The sequence below is a fragment of the Trachurus trachurus genome (assembly GCF_905171665.1).
Source record: "Trachurus trachurus genome assembly, chromosome: 1".
NCBI lineage: Eukaryota > Metazoa > Chordata > Actinopteri > Carangiformes > Carangidae > Trachurus > Trachurus trachurus.
In genome coordinates, this window is record NC_139891.1 from 21,362,543 (window position 1) to 21,380,363 (window position 17,821).

The 17,821-nt window shown below is 42.9% G+C and overlaps 1 protein-coding gene across 1 annotated transcript in view; it reads right to left on the reverse strand.

Annotated features, from left to right (window-relative positions):
• fbxo41 (F-box protein 41) overlaps positions 1-14,932 on the reverse strand; it is a gene marked incomplete at both ends in the record, with an annotated part of 34,554 nt that extends 19,622 nt beyond the window's left edge. The window contains 2 exons of the mRNA XM_083984118.1: positions 13,272-13,501; positions 14,384-14,932. Of these exons, the coding sequence (XP_083840244.1) occupies positions 13,272-13,501; positions 14,384-14,932 (779 nt within the window). The remainder of the gene's footprint in view (positions 1-13,271; positions 13,502-14,383) is intronic.
• Positions 14,933-17,821: the final 2,889 nt, after the last annotated feature.

Genomic DNA, 17,821 nt, shown 5'->3' on the forward strand with positions numbered 1-17,821 from the left:
AGATTGCTGCAACGATGAGACCACTGCACTCATCAAAAAAACAACAAAAAAAGCAACATAATCAATATGCAGGAAGACAGATGCTGGATGTGGGTGTGTGCTCATGTGAAAATAGCATAAATTAGTAAACTGCCTCCGCGTATTATATCATTGATTCATCCTACTGTAAATAATGTATCTCATTTGGGTGCACAATAAATGACTCCAAGTATCATTTATTTTGATTTAATAATTAGAGCTGTACCTAATGTGATGTATGACTGCGCAGCCTGAAGCTAAAATTTTGAATCCCATTGTTCACGTTAATTAACAGAGAACAACATGACTGAACATTGTTTTAGTTCATCCCCCAGTTGAGAAACATATAGCTTTGTGAGGACTGCTGAGCTAGGTGTGTGTGTGTGATCTGCACTAGACTCTGTGTTTTGACGTCCAAAATTCCATGTATCTGTTATTTGTCTTAATCAATTATTCAAGTGTCTTAGGTTTTGTTGTTACCAGAGACAGCAACTGTCTCTTATGGGAGGAACATGTTGAAAGCAACACAGGAAAGCCTTTCCCTCTCTTTGCCTGTGTGAGGACGAAATGCCGACATGTACTGTAACAGGCCGCCTGGCTGTCTAACCACTCAACTGAAGGAACCTCAGTGAGCATGGAAATCCTAATGGAGAAGAAAGGGAATCGGTGGAGACGGTGGAGGGAGAGCAGCGGGGGAGAAAAAGGGAAGAAAAACCTTCCCCAGATCCCAAGAGACGTGCAAAGAGACAAGGGTAAGACCAGGAATAAAGAGCAGAGGAGACTCAGAGGGCTGAAGCTGATATACGAACCCACGAGGAGGAGGGAATGGGCACTAAGACTGCGAGAGAAAAACACACTGCAGAGGCTAAAGCAACAGACAGGAAACAGAAATCTGCAGTCATGTGGAAGCAGAAAGCACGGGAGGTTTGACAGCGGAGGGGAGAGAAATGGGATGTGGCTGTTTCCTGTTGTCAATCCCAATTTCAACACAAACACACACACACTTTGCTCTTGCAGCGTGACTTGCTCCAACACCTCGGAAATAAAGCCTCAAGGTGACAAACACACCACGTGTTTATTCTGATGCCAAGGGAAGCTGGAAAAGAAAGCCGCCATCTTTTTGTGGGTGGTGAGCAAGCAGGTTGTTAGTCTGGGGTGTGATTAAAACTAAATGACTCGGCGGAGGTTCCATCACAACAATTCATTTTCGTGGGAGTAGGGGAACCACATACTTCACGGTTTGCTGAAGTGTCCCAGGGTTCACGACTCTTTTCTATCTTTGTTTCCATCTCACGAGCACCCACACACAGACACAGGGAACATCCAGACGTGCTGTTATGTGATATGTTGTCGAACCCTCACGCAATTTATATTTTGCCTCAAATGTCATTATTTTTTGTCTTGTTGAGACGATGAGCAGATTGACACTACTCACATATCTGCAAGGTAAATATGCAGCTGGAGCGAGCAGCTGGTTAGCTTAGCTTAGCTCAGCGTGGGGACTTGAATCAGGGGGAAACAGCTAACTGAGCTCTCTTCAGATGTAACGAAATCCTCCTACCAGCACTTCCCAAGCTTTCTGATGAGCAGGTGGTGTATCACTTTTGTAATCTGTAAAAGTGTAAAGCATTGCATGTGTAGAATTGACAATGTTTAATGCAGGGTTATGTCTTGAGCAATTAATTCATGGCTACGCAGTGCAGATTTTAGATCACAATAACTAAAGTTTACCTTTACCTCCATCTACAGCATTTGTTGGTTTTTTCGATTCTATTCAGAGGACAGATTATGCACCACTACTTTGACCCACTGCAATATATACAGAGGGTAAAAATGATGTGATTGTTCTAAAATTTACTCATTACATCCAGACAATCCATGCCAATATTCACTTTTTTCCAATCGTAAATTGTCCTTGTTATACAGTAGATGGATGTGTGGTTATTGATTAAAAAAAAAATATTTTTTACTGTCAAACATTGATATCCGCCTCAGAATCAAGTACTGGTCTATTCTTACTATGCAATTTTGGTTTTTTTTTTATTGCCTTTAATTAATATGCAATTTAAGTAAAGGTTTTGCTAATTTCTCATAAAATATCTTTTTTTCTCCCACAATGCTGTTATTCCTATATGTGTGACTTCTGTTCAATATTCTGACACCATATCTGGGCTGTGATTTTCCTTCTCACTCTCCTTAAGCCAAACAGTTATCTCACATCCATCAAGATGCTGTGCATGAATGGGATGTAACTTCCATAAATTTTCTTTCATTTGATCTTTCCTCATTGAACTAAATATTACATGTGAACGCTAAGCTCTGATGCAAGTAGTGCGCCTCAACAAATCCCCAACTGACACACAACAGTGGATATTCAATCAAACCCACTGGTGAAGAAGAATAAGATCTACTGTAGGTGCTAAATTTTAGTATAAACAATTGTTGTTACTTCCTAGAATAAGGGGCATATTTGCCAGGTATGCATTTAACACCTGTTGCCTTCTTGTCCCCTTGAAGCACTTGGAAATAAAATATATATATATTCTTTCACTCCAGTCTTGCTAAATGTCCTTGATTGCCTGAAACCAACAATCTCAACAGGAGTTTCTTCATTACATTAATGAAAATGGGCTTTGAAATCCATAATACATGTCTAATTCTGCATGAGCACTGCATGTGCACAGAGAAATAATGAATAGCTAAGCCGGCCATGTTTCATTTCCCTTCCACTTAATAACCATAACAAATAGTCCAGTATAAGCAAAGACATCCAGCTGAAACAGGCATGATTAATAAGGCATGATCTTATGAAAGATTCTGTTTAAATGTTAATCACAATCACTGGTCAGACTCCTTTCACAGTTGTCATCATCCCTGACCATGATTCAAAATTATTCCTCATTAATATTAAAGAGCAGCGATGATTGACTGAAAGGCCTGCATGAGGAAGACGAGGATGTTGCATGAATAGGAGCTTTTTCCGGTTTAACAAAGGACAGCTGATTGTGTGTTGAGCTCTGTTTTGACACCTGGATCAAATAATGCCTATTTTGTTCTGATGAGAAAAATTCAGAACACTACATTGTGCCATCATGTCATAATGTCACATATTTGTATGACTCACACGCGTGCGCACACACACACACACATAACAAAATACATCATAACACAAAGAGAGGCAGCATGGGGAGCTGTCTGGAGACTACGAGGAGATGTGAGACAGACAAGGATGAAAGGCTGAGAGAAAGGGGATGATGAAAGAGACGCAGGTTGAAATGTACTGTTTTCAAAGCCCCCAGGAATAAAAATGCATGACTGGTTTCCCCAAGAAACCCACTAAGCCGAGTCTTGGCTCAGATCAATCAAGGGAAAGTAAATATTTGACTATGGTTTGACCAGTTCTCCCAAAATCTAAACAAAACGGCTGAGTCAACCGGTGATGCGACAGGATGGTGATGATGTGGCGGCGCTCTGCAACGTGCATTTGACAAATGTAAAAAATTATATGCAAACGGTAAAAACCTTTTTCAGTACTATGAATTTACCTCATCTTGCTTGTACAGATATGGTTTATTCTAGTAACGACCTTAAATGTTTTGATGTGGCTGTGTCAAAGGCAGATGAGGACTCATGGCTACAGTTAATAAATAAACCAGAAGGGAATAAATTACGCACCTATTGCCTATTTAAGGGTACATTTGAGACAGAGCATTATGTAAAGAATATACTATCAAGACAACATAGAAGTTCCCTTGCTAAATTTAGATGTGGAGTCGCTCCTTTAGCAATAGAAACAGGTAGATACACAAACACCCCATTGGAGAGACGTTACTGTGTTTTATGTGATTCTGGCTCCATTGAATCAGAAGCCCATGTTCTTTTGCACTGTGTTACTTATACGGACATTCGTGCTGATCTATTTAGTACACTTTCGAAGTTTTATTTTAATTTTAATGATTTTGATGATATGAATAAATTGTGTGTCATTTTAGCTGGTAAACATTGTATTAATGAATGTGCCAAAGCCTGCCACCTCATCCTCAATAGAAGACTGTCTCTTATGAGTTCCAGTTCATAAAATAATTGTTTTGCTTTGTTTTGTTTTGTTTTGTTTTTTTGTTTGTTTGTTTTGTTTGTATGGTACCATAATGTGCGTTTCTATTCATGTTTTTAGTAGTTGGTGTCTCACAACTCTCTTTTTGAGTGGTCCCCAACACTTTTAATTTGTCAAGGGGGAACGGGTCATTTTGTAATCAATACTGTATTTTTATATTGTCTCTGGATTTTAATTGTGTGTTGTGGAGTGACACCGAAATAAAGCTTATCTATCTTATCTATCTATCTGCATGAACATGAAGGGATTTGTTATGCGAAAAAAAACACCTTTAACTGCTCTCTGAATTGTGTGATTTTCAGCGAAGATGATGATGATGGCGGCAATCATATCAAGGAAATGTAGGATGGAAATGTGTGTGTGTGTGTGTGTGTGTGTGTGTGTGGGGGGGGGGGGGGGGGGGGGGGGAGCTGCAGCTAGGGATTTTCCTATATTGATGTCAGAAAATTATGAAAAATGAGCATCATACATTTCCAGAGCACAAAGTACAGTACCTCCTTCACATTGCTTATTTTGCTCGATCAATGGTCCAAAACTCAGAGGTATTTACTACATCAAAATATAAAAGAGAGAAATGAAATAAATCTTCACATTTGAGAACCTGAAATCTGCACATTTTGAGCATTTTTTCCTTGAAAAAACAAGTCTTACTCAACATTAATATTCTGGCTTAATGTTTCAGCGCTAACAGAGACTATTTTAACACATCTATGGATTTCAACTTGTTGATGCCGGCAGCACTCTTTCAGCTCGATGGCAACCGACAGCTCAAAAACAAAAAACTAGAAGCCCATGACAGTGCAGTCTCAATATCAGTGTTTCAAGTGAAGAACAGCAACGCAGACCTACCGATGCTAAACTCCTGTCGCTACAATCAGAGTCCATGTGCAGGTCTTAAAGCAGAAGTAAGCAGAATGTTTGTGTTAATATAAATCTTAAATAGTTCTATCTTCCGACAGCAATCACTTACATAGAGTGTTTGGTCTGAAACACGGGTCTGTCAGTCACTCTGCTCTGCTGTAAGCCGAGGAGAAAACTTTCCTTGTATCCTACAACCTTTATCCAATGAGGAGAGAGAACAGCATAAAGGGGCAGTCCTCTCTGTGTGTGCAGCCAAGGGATGCGCGTGAATGTGGTGACGTAGGGACGAGGGCGGGGACTGCTAACTCCATCGGCTGACAAGAAGTTAGCCAAAACGACCGGATCGCTTACTCCTGCTTTAAAGCAGAAGTGGGTGATCCGGTCGTTTTCGCTAATGCTGCGTTCCAGGCAGGCTTTTGAAATCATAAATTACAGCTTCAAGTCACAACTTACGACTTTGTAGCGTTCCAGGCAACCCACTCGTGTTTTTCCGACCTGTTTTACCGGTGAAAGTCACTATAACGGCCACTCGTAACTTCCGACCCGTGAAATCGTACCAGTAGGCCTACGTCTTTTTGTACAGTCTATGTACCAGATCGAACTGGTACGACGTCACAGGTCGGAAAAAAACGAGTTTCCTTGAACGCACCATAACAGTCCTCGTCCCTACGTCGCCACATTCACGGCGTTCCTTGGCTGCACACACAGCCCTGCATGCCGTTCTCTCTCCTCATTGGATAAAAACTGTAGGATACGATAAATGTTTTCTCCTCGACTCAGAGCAGAGCAGAGTGACTGACAGACCCGTGATTCAGACCAAACACTCTATGTAAGTGATTGCTGTCGGAAGATATAACTATTTAAGACTTATATTAACACAAATATATCACTCACTTCTGCTTTAACATAATGAAACCGATCACAGATGTGTCCAGTGAAACAGTGCTTGTATCATCCTTCCTGTTTGCCTTCTCCTCCAGATACATCCCACCTCAAGGACACATTGGGCCCTAGTCTCGTAGACCGCGCGAAGTCTAACCTCAGCGCAGCTTCGCCACGCCAACGGGGCGTGGACCAGGTCCATTTCGCAAGATTGGTGGGCCGCGCAGTCAGACTTAGACCAGCGTAAACCCTCCCCTCGTCCCTCCCACCGGCGCAAACGGCGAAGAGGGAGGAGAGAGGGCGGGAGGGAGACAGAAGGAGGAGAGAAAGGCGTGGAGTGGGTTTGACACAGCCGAGTCAGATCTTCACCAATCAAATGAGCTCCTCTCCTCACCTTTAACTGCGCGGAGGGCGATGCGCGCTGCAAGTTTGTCATTTTATACTTGGACATGGACGGAGGAGACAGCGACGCCAGAGGCCGAACCTCTCCCCGGAGGAAACAGCTGTTTCCCCGGAGGTCCGAGCTCAGAGTGACCAACAATGAGTTTACTAATACAAATATCCTTAATCAGGTTTGATCTGATACACTGAGAACCCCTGCCCAATGAAAGAAACAACAACTAATAAACTAATAAAGAAACTGTACATAAACAAACACCATGCGTAACGGATGAAATCCGCGTAAAGGACGCTCTCTCTCTCTCTCTCTCTCTCTCTCTCTCTCTCTCTCTCTCTCTCTCTCTCCGTCTCTTTTTTTTCTCTTTTTTTTCTGTGATAGAGATGCTGAGTACTGTAGTAGGCTATATACTGACTATCTGATACCGAGGCAGTGGTGGTGGACTAAGAGAGATGAAGATTTGTGTTTTGTTTTTCATTACGGCTGCCTGATGCGGTCGCTGGCGTTAATGAATTAATAAGTAAATAAATAAATAAATAAAGCGATCATCACAAGGGCAGAGTGGTATCTCAACACGGCAGCGACATGCAGTCATCCACCCTCAGTCCTGCTTTTGGGACATCCACAGCTGCTTTTCAGTGCCAGTTCGTCCCTGCTGTGTTAATTCAGGTGGAGTTTCCATTACGCGCCGACCGCCTTTGATCTCTGCCTTGATCTGACGTCAGATGTGACGGGACAATCTATATAGATATAAATTCACGTGTTGATTCCATTAGTTGCATTAAATAGTGGTTATTGTGGATATTTATTGCATTGACATGTGTCTGGAACTGTGGAGATCTGCCTGTGAGGTCTTGGTGACGTGTGTGCACTGCAGGTCAGTCAGCCAAACTTCCACTGCACCTGCTGCGCTCCGCGCTGCGCTGAGACTAGACCTGGTTGGAGGTGGCGAGCTTTCAGCGCAACCTCGGCGAGACATTTTCGCACAAAACTTCCACTGCACCAAGCTGAATCTGTGACGCCTCCCCCTGCTGCGCGGCCACGCCTATCTCAGCGCAGCGCGATCTACAAATCTCCCAATCTGACTTTGCGCTCGGCTGCGCTGGTCGAAACTTGCATTAGACCGGCTGCGCTACCTTGCGCCACCTGCGCTGCGCCAGCAAACTAGGGCCCATTATGTCAGTTCCTTCTATGTAATGATGGCCATGAACAGCCTTCACGCCCATAAACCCTGCTCTAACCAAGCACTAACATCCACTGCATCATCCATACACAACAATCTGGGTCAAGTAATAACACATAAAACCCTTTGTTGGTGTAAGCCACTTCATACTCCCTGTGTAAATCTGAATGCACAGCCTATGCATGTCAAATTTGAACATCATTCTCTGTAAAGTGTCTTTTCTAAGCTTAAAGTTATCTGACTGCAGACATCCAATCCTTGACAATAAACTAAATACATTAAAGCCACTGGTAATTGTGCTGAATTCTACGAAAAATTTGTCAATCATTTTTAATTTTAAAAAGTCAATATAGTCCATTCTTTGGATGCATTTTTCAGCATAATACTTTTAGAACCTATTTACTGGCTTACAAGATACTGAATATTTGCCTGATATTACAGTCCCGCCTCTGCATCCATCTTAATTGCAGATTCCACATTTGTAATTCCACATTTTTAGATACGCTGCAGATCACGTTCCTACACTGATTTCTTTTCAGTAAAATAACCCTTCAGAAGTCTTGCCTTGCTAATACAGCGGGTTCCTCTCTTCCTCTCTCTCTCTGGCACCCCCCTTAATGAGGCAAGTTCTCTCTCTTCTCTGACAGCTTCACTTTGCATCCAAGCTCACTGCTCAGTAAAGACTGAGCTTGTTTTCTTTTCTTTTTTTTTGAAGGAACACCAGTGACAGTAAACAGCAAGACTCCTCCATGTTCTGTGCTGCCTTTGGAGCCTCCAGCTTTCTTATGCTGCACAAGGCACTCTTACTTTATCATGGCTGGTTGTAGGAATAAATCAAGCCTCAGGGCTCAGGCCTATACTGCAGCACTGTGTGTGAATATGATATGAAAATCTAACAAATCTCCCTTTGGTATGCAGAGGGTGAGCAGACACAATATCACCAGCACCTGCATAATCTAGTAACTGCAATCCTGCAACACTGAGTCTCTCCCATTTTTACATCATATACAAGAGCGTTCGGGTAGGGGTGCACCAAACCGAATCAATTGAACATAGTAGCGCTTATATTTATCTTATTAAGTGGACTGACTAATATGATCAATCCACAGCTACACTCAATCAGTAATATAAGGCTGCCTCTTAACATGAAAACGATACCAGCAAGTTCCACATTGAGGGGTGGACAGATGTTAAATTTAAAGGAGAAGACTGGTATCAGATCTACGCAGAAATCCTGTCCTATCAGAATCACTATTGGGAGGAAAATACTACTTGAATCAGTGCATCCATACAAATGACAGTGACACTGCTTTAACATATAGCGACGATGTCCAGTCTCACCAGGAAAGTTTTTGGCATGAACACAACTGCCGGATTGGCAGTTGTATCTGATGAGTTTGATGAGGGAAACCAAGAAATCCCATTAGCCTCCGTAGCGTAGCTCTGAGCAGCTCACGGCTCTGCTCCGCCGTTCTAAAAATAGCTTGCACCGACAATTAAAGATAACAAACCTACTCCAAAAACTATAGGGATTATGGCAATGGGCCAATTTACCAAAAATGTTGAACTACCCCTTTAAGTTTAAAGATGTAAATTTGTTGTTGTCCCCCCCCCCCCCCCTCACCCTCAACAAAGAACTAATAATCCTGAATGACTGAATGAGTGAGTGATAGAGTTGTGGTGAATTGAATTGTGGCATCAACAAATCTGTGAGTATATTGAGAAAACAAGTGTTTCCACATGAAATAAACGAAACAAAAAACGAGTCCTTGTCTCCAGCTTCCAAATGAAGCCAGTGCTCAAGTCCATGTTGAGTCATGAGTCCTGTAAATCAGGACTCGAGCATGGCAGCTTTTGCTGAAAATGACAACTATTGTCATTAACTGTTAATTTGTTGATTATTTTATGTTCAATGATTACCATTTACCTTTGAAATATAAATTAAAGGTGAGATCTTCAAAACTGAGGCAAATGTTGATATTTTTGTTTGAAACATTTCCAAAACGCTTAACTTGTTTCCCATTTCAGGGCTGGCATATTGGATAGCAAGGTTTAAATTATACTGTATTGACCCCATGTACATCTCATATAAACCTTTCCCCAGAGAAGAGGAATAATTAAGTATTAGAAGAACAGCAGCTGATGATCTGCCTGTGACAGGAGCAGACAGTATCATGTCCTCCTTCAGGAGCACTCAGTGAGGACAGCCATCATTTCCATGGCTATGTAAGAAACAGATCTCAAATTGAACTGCCATATTAAATGCCACAGACAAAATCAAAGCTAATTGCAAATAGCTCTTCAAAATGATCTACCGGAACAATAATAAGTCAATTAGCCAATTAGCAGTTGTAGGAATTTTGGAACAACCAAATAAACCTTGTTGTGTGTCATCAAGCAATCGTTAATCGCTATAAAGATTATGACATATATCTGTGACAGACACAAAATGAGGATGTTTTCTAATTTGAGGGAATATACGACACGCTGAAATGATGGAGATAAGCATCCCACCATCTTTCATTTCTCCTCAGACTCCAGTTTCTGCTGATTACAGCCTGCTGTCGTTTATTAAAGCCGCTACTGAAACACTTAATGGCCATGCTTCAGAGACTCTGTTATTCATTCAGTTTCGACAGCTGCAGCGTAGGGTGATATTTATCACTATGCACTCTCAGTGACCATTCCGGTGTGAGTTTGTGGTGTGTGTTTGTGTATTTAAATCAAACTGCATGCTGAGACCAGAACGCAAACGGGGCAGAATCAAATCAAATCAAACTGTACTTGAGGCTTTTCAGTGTTATTTACACTGTTTCAGTGAGCAGCACAGAATAAATTACCAGCTCGGTGTCATAATTTTATGCATGGCACTGCAAGCAGCAGAAACCAGATTGTGGGAGTTTCTGCCAGTTGCATGGCAACACACAGGTGAATCACATTTCTAACATTTGACACGACTGATACAACATGATGTATATTTCCTTGAAAGGGCAGACTCTCTGCAGCCACTGGGGGAAATCAAAGAAAGAGAAAAATCAGCTGAGTGTTTAAGGTTTTTGGGCAGACACGTTTAAGCCAATAAGCTGCTCTGTGTCTGTTAACAACTGCTTAGTCATCAACCCTGCTGAACATTCACTGACTGTGATGCCCTTTTTCCATCTCAGAACGACTCTGTATTTTAGAGGCTGAATGAGCTTACTGTTGGACTGCCAGCTTCTCCTCAGACAGGCAGACACAGAAAAAGTGCCTGTGTGTGTGTGTGTGTGTGTGTGTGTGTGTGTGTGTGTGTGTGTGTGTGTGTGTGTGTGTGAGAGAGAGAGAGAGAGAGAGAGGGACAGAGAGAGAGAGAGAGAGAGAGAAAGAGCAAGAAGTAGGAACCGGGCTGTGGGCAACAGCTAAGGGGCAGTCACATGCACAGACAAGGATTTTAAGAGTGTGACCTTCCTGGCCTGATGCTGCCAGGGTGTGGGTGCATGACCACAGCTACTAACCTTTACAAGAAAAGGGAGGGACTGAATAGAAGAAAAGTGCACTTGTCTCCTGCTCATTCAAACCAGTGAAACACTGTTTTGTGTTTTCCTGTCACAAGATCAGCCTTGTCCACTTGTGTTATAAGTCATTCGATGATGGAATATGAAACAAATTCAATGAAAATCCAACAAAAAGAGATCTACAACACTTCTGAAACTAGTGCTTAAAGGATAATTACCATTTTTTACATTCTAGGACTTATTTCTAGCATAAAATACGATCATTTACTCACCCAGATAACTTTGGTGTCATTACAAGTCGTTCCGACAAAATTAGATCCAGCCGAGAGCTAGGCACCGGAATGCAGCCTCTAAATAACACATTATCCGCTGCGAAACTTGTTAATTTCACCAATATTTTGTTATGATACGCTAGTGCTATTCCCCTGAGTCCGGGGTGACCTGTTATCAACATCCGGGGTCTGTAGGTTGACCTACTAACCTCTGACCTGGATGATATCATCCTCTAATTTCGTCGGAACGACTTGTAATGACACCAAAGTTATCTGGGTGAGTAAATGATCGTATTTTATGCCAGATTGTAAAAAAACCGGTAATTATCCTTTAATTTTGATAATAAAATAATCATTACCTTTACTGATCCAGCAGAACTGCATAATGTATTGCAAAATGTAAGGATTGGATTATTTGTGCTCTGGGAAATTATGATGTTTTTACTGTTATCAGAGGTTTTACGGCCCTACGGAGGTTAGTTAGAAATAACTACGCAAATCAATGTCAGTTGCAGCCCTATATGACCACCATTAAAGCACATATTATGTATCTACACATGGGTATCTACCGTAATATAAGTGAAAGCCTCACACACACACACACACACACACACACACACACACACACACACACACACACACACACACACACACACACACACACACACACACACACACACACATGCATACATGTAGTGCAGGGATGTGTGCAGTGGTATGTCTGTGATGAGATTAGAGGCCTTGGACAGTGCCTTTCTGTCTCTGACCTACTGTTGACATTCAGACCTGATAAGGAGACTGGGGAGAAGTGATAAAAAGCAACAGGAAGGTAGAAAGACAAGGCCGTCCGACCATCCTGACAGATAAACACACGGCACAGATACCAGACGACTTTAATATGAGCCTCGAATAACGCTTGTCAACATTTGCTGATCATTTTAACAAAAGAGAGTGTCACAAAGAAAGAAAGCTTATGTTTGTGATTGAAGAGGCTGTGAAAGCACCAGAATTTAATCTACACAGGTGGAACAGAAACCACATTTTTATTAATCTAATCTTCATCTGACACCTTTATTGAATTATCTGAGGATGAAAGTAGATGATTCAACTCACAATAAATATAATATAACCAGTCTACTGAATTCCTCTTTTTCGAGAGCCTTCCCTTCTCAATAGACGGTTATTGTGCTTTGTGATTCTCATTTCTAAACACTTATTAACAATGAATCAGAAATTGGATTGGACATTGGTAGAATATGCTTTATGGAAATTCAACGCTCTAATTAGTGAGGCAGGAAAAGGGCAAACCTTTTTGTAAAACATAATGGTAGACGATGCATTGATTTAATCTACCGTATTTAATTTCATTTTAACATCGACTTATCTTCAGTGAAAAAAAAAAATATATATATATATATTTTACACGCTGGTTCTAGACCAAAAATAGCTTCAATGTTTGGAACGCACCAATTACCATCCTGGGATTCATTTCAATAAAAGCTCTGAAAATCAGTCAAGTGCAGCCTGGTCTTACCCACTCTTTGTGCTTTTTTGTGGGAGCGATCCAAACCATGTTCAACAGATTCAAAGCCACCAATGAGTTGCATCACCACTCTGTGATTTATATCCAAGCACTCCTATTTACAGCGGCTGTACTGTTAACTATTTCATGCAGCATGGCAGCTTTATGGAGGCACTAGCCTAAGAGAGAGAGAGAAAGAGAGTCGGGCTGTGAGAGACACTAGACAACTCTGTTGCCATCCCAGCTGCTCCGGTCCGACCCTCCATTCAACATGAGGCAACTAACCAGCCCTGGAGGGAGACAGATGCAGACCACATCTGGTGGGTGGATATGAATGAAAATTACGCTATCAACAGAGAAGTGGAGGTGAAGGAGAGAAGGGGAGTGTGTGTGTGCGACTGTTATATGCATGATAATATGTTTTTCTAAATTACCACATTTCAGAGCTGTGGTGAAAATAATAAGTCAAATCTGCTAATATGTGAAACTGTGAGACAGTCTGAGTCACTAGAACCAGTGCGATCCACTCACTGCTGTTTGTGGTTGAGCTCCGCCTCCTTGTTCACCAGATCCTGCTTGAGGTTAGCTAGCATCTCCACGGAGACGTCCACCTGCCGAGAGAGCTCGGAGGCCTTGTCCTCCAGGTCTTGTTTCTCCTGGCTCAGCCGCTCGCTCTCTTGCTTGGCCCTCTCCAGCTCGGAGCTCTTCCTCTCCAGCTCTGCCTGAAGACGGCCTACACGGGCTGCTATTTTCTGCTCCACCTACAAGACATGAAGCACTTGAGCCTCTCCTGCTGTAATAACCATGTTAAATAAAACAAAACTAGGAACGCTAATCAGATGTTCAACCAAGATTCAGTTATTAACATAGGTTTTGTACTGATCCATAACCTCTGTATTTTATAGGAAACCATTCTCACTTGGTTCTGACAAACTTAAGTTAAATCAGTAACACACTGTAAGTGCTCCATTTGTTATCCAGCTTGGTCTCTTATCGAAACTGTGACTTCTAAAAATATTCTCTGAGTTTAGGTGTGAAAGAGGCATGAAAAATCAGTGGTGCAGTTATTCTTCCTGTGATTCCAAAAAGTGCTAAGACAAAACTTTTTTGTCTTCTAAAAACTTGTGTTGAAAATGTCTCCATTTTCTGATTAATTTCCACTATGTGTCATCTTGTACAGCAAAGAACATCCTGATTATAAAGCTGCTGGGCTCTTTACAGGCGACACATTATTCCCATCTGAGCTACTCTTCACTGGCCACTGACATGATGTGAGACTGGTAAATGATCAAATTCAGTTCTCAAAGCAGACTGCGGGTGTCAGGAAGAGTGCTGCTGGTGCTTCAGTGTCTAAGCTGAAGACCAATGGTGATGACTATTTTATTTCCATCGGTGCCTCTAGACGATGCCATAACCTGACCGAGCAGATCAGTGTATTTGTGTATTTGATGAGTTTGATGAGGGACAGGTGACCTGTACTGTTCACCTCCATTGTGTTCGCTGAGCAGCTCGCGTCTCTGCCCTGCGGATCTCAAAACATCATGCACCAATAATTAAAGGTAATAGGCAAATTTGCCAAAATGTTGAACTACCCCTTTAAGGAAGTAGAAGTTGTCTCCATGTTAACCAGAATGATCATTTACCTCTTCAGACAGCTTCTCCAGCCTCTCGTCCAGCTCCAGCCGTTCAAACGCCCGTGCCTTCAGCCTGGCGAGGCCTTCCTCGTAAGCTGCCTCCACTGCACTTGCTGCTACATTAGCAGCCACCGCTACAGCTGTGCTAGGGTTTCCATGGGGACCCGGGTCTGTGGATGTCATAGCTTTCTTCATGAAAATCTCCCCCAGGGGAAACTCCACATTGGGAATATACCGGGCCGCAGAGTTGGAGTTGGCCGGGGTCAAACTGAGGTCGTCCGCGCAAGGAAGTTCGCGGCAAGGGAAACGCCGCTCCTTTAAAGCTGAAGGCCGCAGCGGCTCGAAAGGGTCGTTGTTGTTGGCAGGCGTGAGGAGAGCTCCCTCGGCCACTAGGGGCAGCAGAGCAGCGGCGTCACATACACTGTTTGACTTGGAGAGGACGTAGAGGGTCTCGTACGTGTGGTTGTACTCCAGGTGGGCACGTAAGGACGACAGGCTTCGGAAGCGCTTGTGCTCCCCGCAGCGAGGACAGCGGTATGGCAGGTCCAGAGAGGCCATTCCGTGCAGTAACTGCTGGAGGAGAGGGGGGCGCTCACTCGGCACAACGGCAGCGCCAGTATGAGGGCACAGAGGTCAGGCACCTGACAGATCCTCTCATGGTGAAAACAGGGCAGCTGTGGAGAAGAAGAGATCCCATGTGCGACGAAGGAGCCCCAGCTCAGTCACATGACCACACATAGTGGCAACGTCCAACTGGTCCTTTCACTTCATCTTTTCACGGCTCTCCTGCCCGAGGTCCTGAAACAGAGGGAGAAAACACAGGTGAGTTTTTGTTTTTCTTCCTCTTCCCCACTTGTAGCCTTTTCTAAAAAAGAAGACGTCTGGGCAAACGGGACTGGATCCATTAGTGAGAGTGCTTGTTAGCGCCAACATCAATTTCCAGTCTGACATCTACAAGGTCAGGCTGGACAAATCTCCTTAGTCCAACAGTCCTTTACAAAGAGATCTGGTAACCCACAGTAAACGAGACTGCTCTATCTCTTACCTGAGTATTCAGCTTTTGCTACTATTTTGCTTTGAAGATTTAAATGCCCCATTATTTGTAACTATACCCCAGTAGAGGGTAAAGATAAGTCAACTGAATTTACAACATATAGGAAACAAAGACAGACAATTTCTGAATGGCAATGAACCTTGCATTCATAAAACTGAAGTCTGTTGTAATCACTTTATAAATATTTACATTTGTCATGTCCATCTGTTGCGTAGATGCGGAGTCAAGCTGCTACAAACAAAACTACATCACTGTGTTCATCCAGTTACCTAGGACTGGATGCTCATGATGAAATAAAAATCCAGCCTCAATTCATTCCCCTACTTCAGGTCCTCTAATCAAAATACAACTCTTTCATCAAGCGCTAGACTGAACAAAATTTTAGGTCAGTCTGACCTTATGCTCTTATTTGTGGCTAGATGGGTTTTTGTGACTAAACTTGTTCTATTGAAACCAGCATCATGGTATTTTCACAATATTGACACTGTCTACAGAGTATGAAATGTATCATTTAGAGCCATTTGATAATGGCTGATATATCCTTTATTCAAGGATACCTAAAAAAAAACATGGGGCACAGAGAGTATACTAAATATCAAATTAGATGTCATTAAAGAGTACAGACAAAAATCTTGGTAAGATGCATCAGATGTGATTTGTGTGTTTGTGCATGTCTGCTATTAGCCGTGTTTCCACTGCAGGAGTTCCTGGTAAAGGGAGGGGGTAGGAACTTCTACAGGAACCTTCCTCTCACTCGGCCCTCTCAGTGGCCGTGTTTCCACTGCAGAGTCGGACCCCGCGGCGACGTCATGAGTTTCGATCGCCGCTTAGTCGCTGTGCGACAGTTTCGACCGTGACGTCACCCAGGCAGGTCACAAGCACATGCACAAAAATCATAACAACAATGGAGAAGAAGGATGGAAGGAGCTGAGGCGGTAGGCGCGTTTCTGGTTTGTGTGTTTGTGCACATGGCGGCTGATTGTAATCCTGCTTGAGTTTTTTTTTTTTTAACTTTTCACGGCATTGTTTTGCGGCGTGATGGATCCCCAGTGTGTCGAGGTGCGCTGATATTTTCATTTTGCCGCGATGACTCAAACCCCCTCTGAATCTCCTCGGTGCTGTAGACTGCAATCAATGTCTGCACCTCATCGTCGGTCCATTTGTGTACATCTTCCTGCTGTTTTCTTGTTGTTTACAGCGGTGTCTGCTAGGCTGATGCTCCCCTTCTGCTCCCCCTTTTAAAAATGCCGGTTGGTTGTTTTGGTGCTTTCTGGTGGCGTCAGAGCCTGCTCTAGCTTTAGCCAATCAGTGCCGGGTTAACCTCGAGCCCCACCCAGGAGCTTTTCAGGGCCGAACGGAGTACCTACCCTGGAGTAGGTACTCCGTTGGCCCCCGTAAAAGTTCCTGTAAATGGCCCTGTGGGGGAGGATCCTGCAGTGGAAACACGCACCAACGGGGCTGGCCCCGTAATATTACCCCGAAGTTCCTGCAGTGGAAACACGCCTATTGGCTGTGCTGAACTGTTCTTATATCATACAAACTATGTATAGGGAGTCACCATTTTTAAAACAATCAACAACCCAGTGAGATCTGGTGCATAACCCAAGAATACTGAAGCCCAGAACTGGACTGCTGTACAGTAATGTTTCCGCCTCATAGTCTGTATATTTGATGCAGCCAATGTCGGAGATTGGAGACAGTCTTTCTATTAACATGGAGCATTTGGACTCTTACAGCTGGGCAGCAGCGGTGTTCACCAATCTGGAGACTGGAGGTTGAACCAGAGCTGATTTTATCAATCTCACTACTTTCTACAGAAGCTATTAATGAGCGAAGCTGTAAGCACAGACATACATACACTGGAAATACCCAGAAGTCACTGAGACTGTTATTAGAAGTCTGCTGAGGCTGGATAAGGGAGTGTACTGGCATGTCGTGCCCACTTATTAAAGGAGGAGGGTTTTACAGACACAGTCACTACACTGCAGACAGCAGGCATTCCCATCTGCTTAAAATTACTACACGAGGTATTTAACCAGTCAGGAAATGGAAGGAAGTGAGGCTGCTTGGTAGCCACATGTCACATCCCGCCAATGCAGCTCAGCTGAGACTTTGCAGAGGACTTTGATTTAATGTGGATTAGTGGATAGTGGGCGTGTGTGTCAGTCATAAGGCACACATGTCTTTCAGCCTGCCTTTCTACCAGCACACCACCACACATACTGTAGCAAAAATACAGAATCTACAATATTCAACATTGGAGTTTTTGTTCCTCAATGATCAGAATCTTTTTATGTAAAAAACAAAAACAAACAGACACATAAAATCAAATCACAAAAATGCTTTTGCCAACTCCGTAGTGTGGTAGGAAAAATGCCAAATACCTCTTTCTC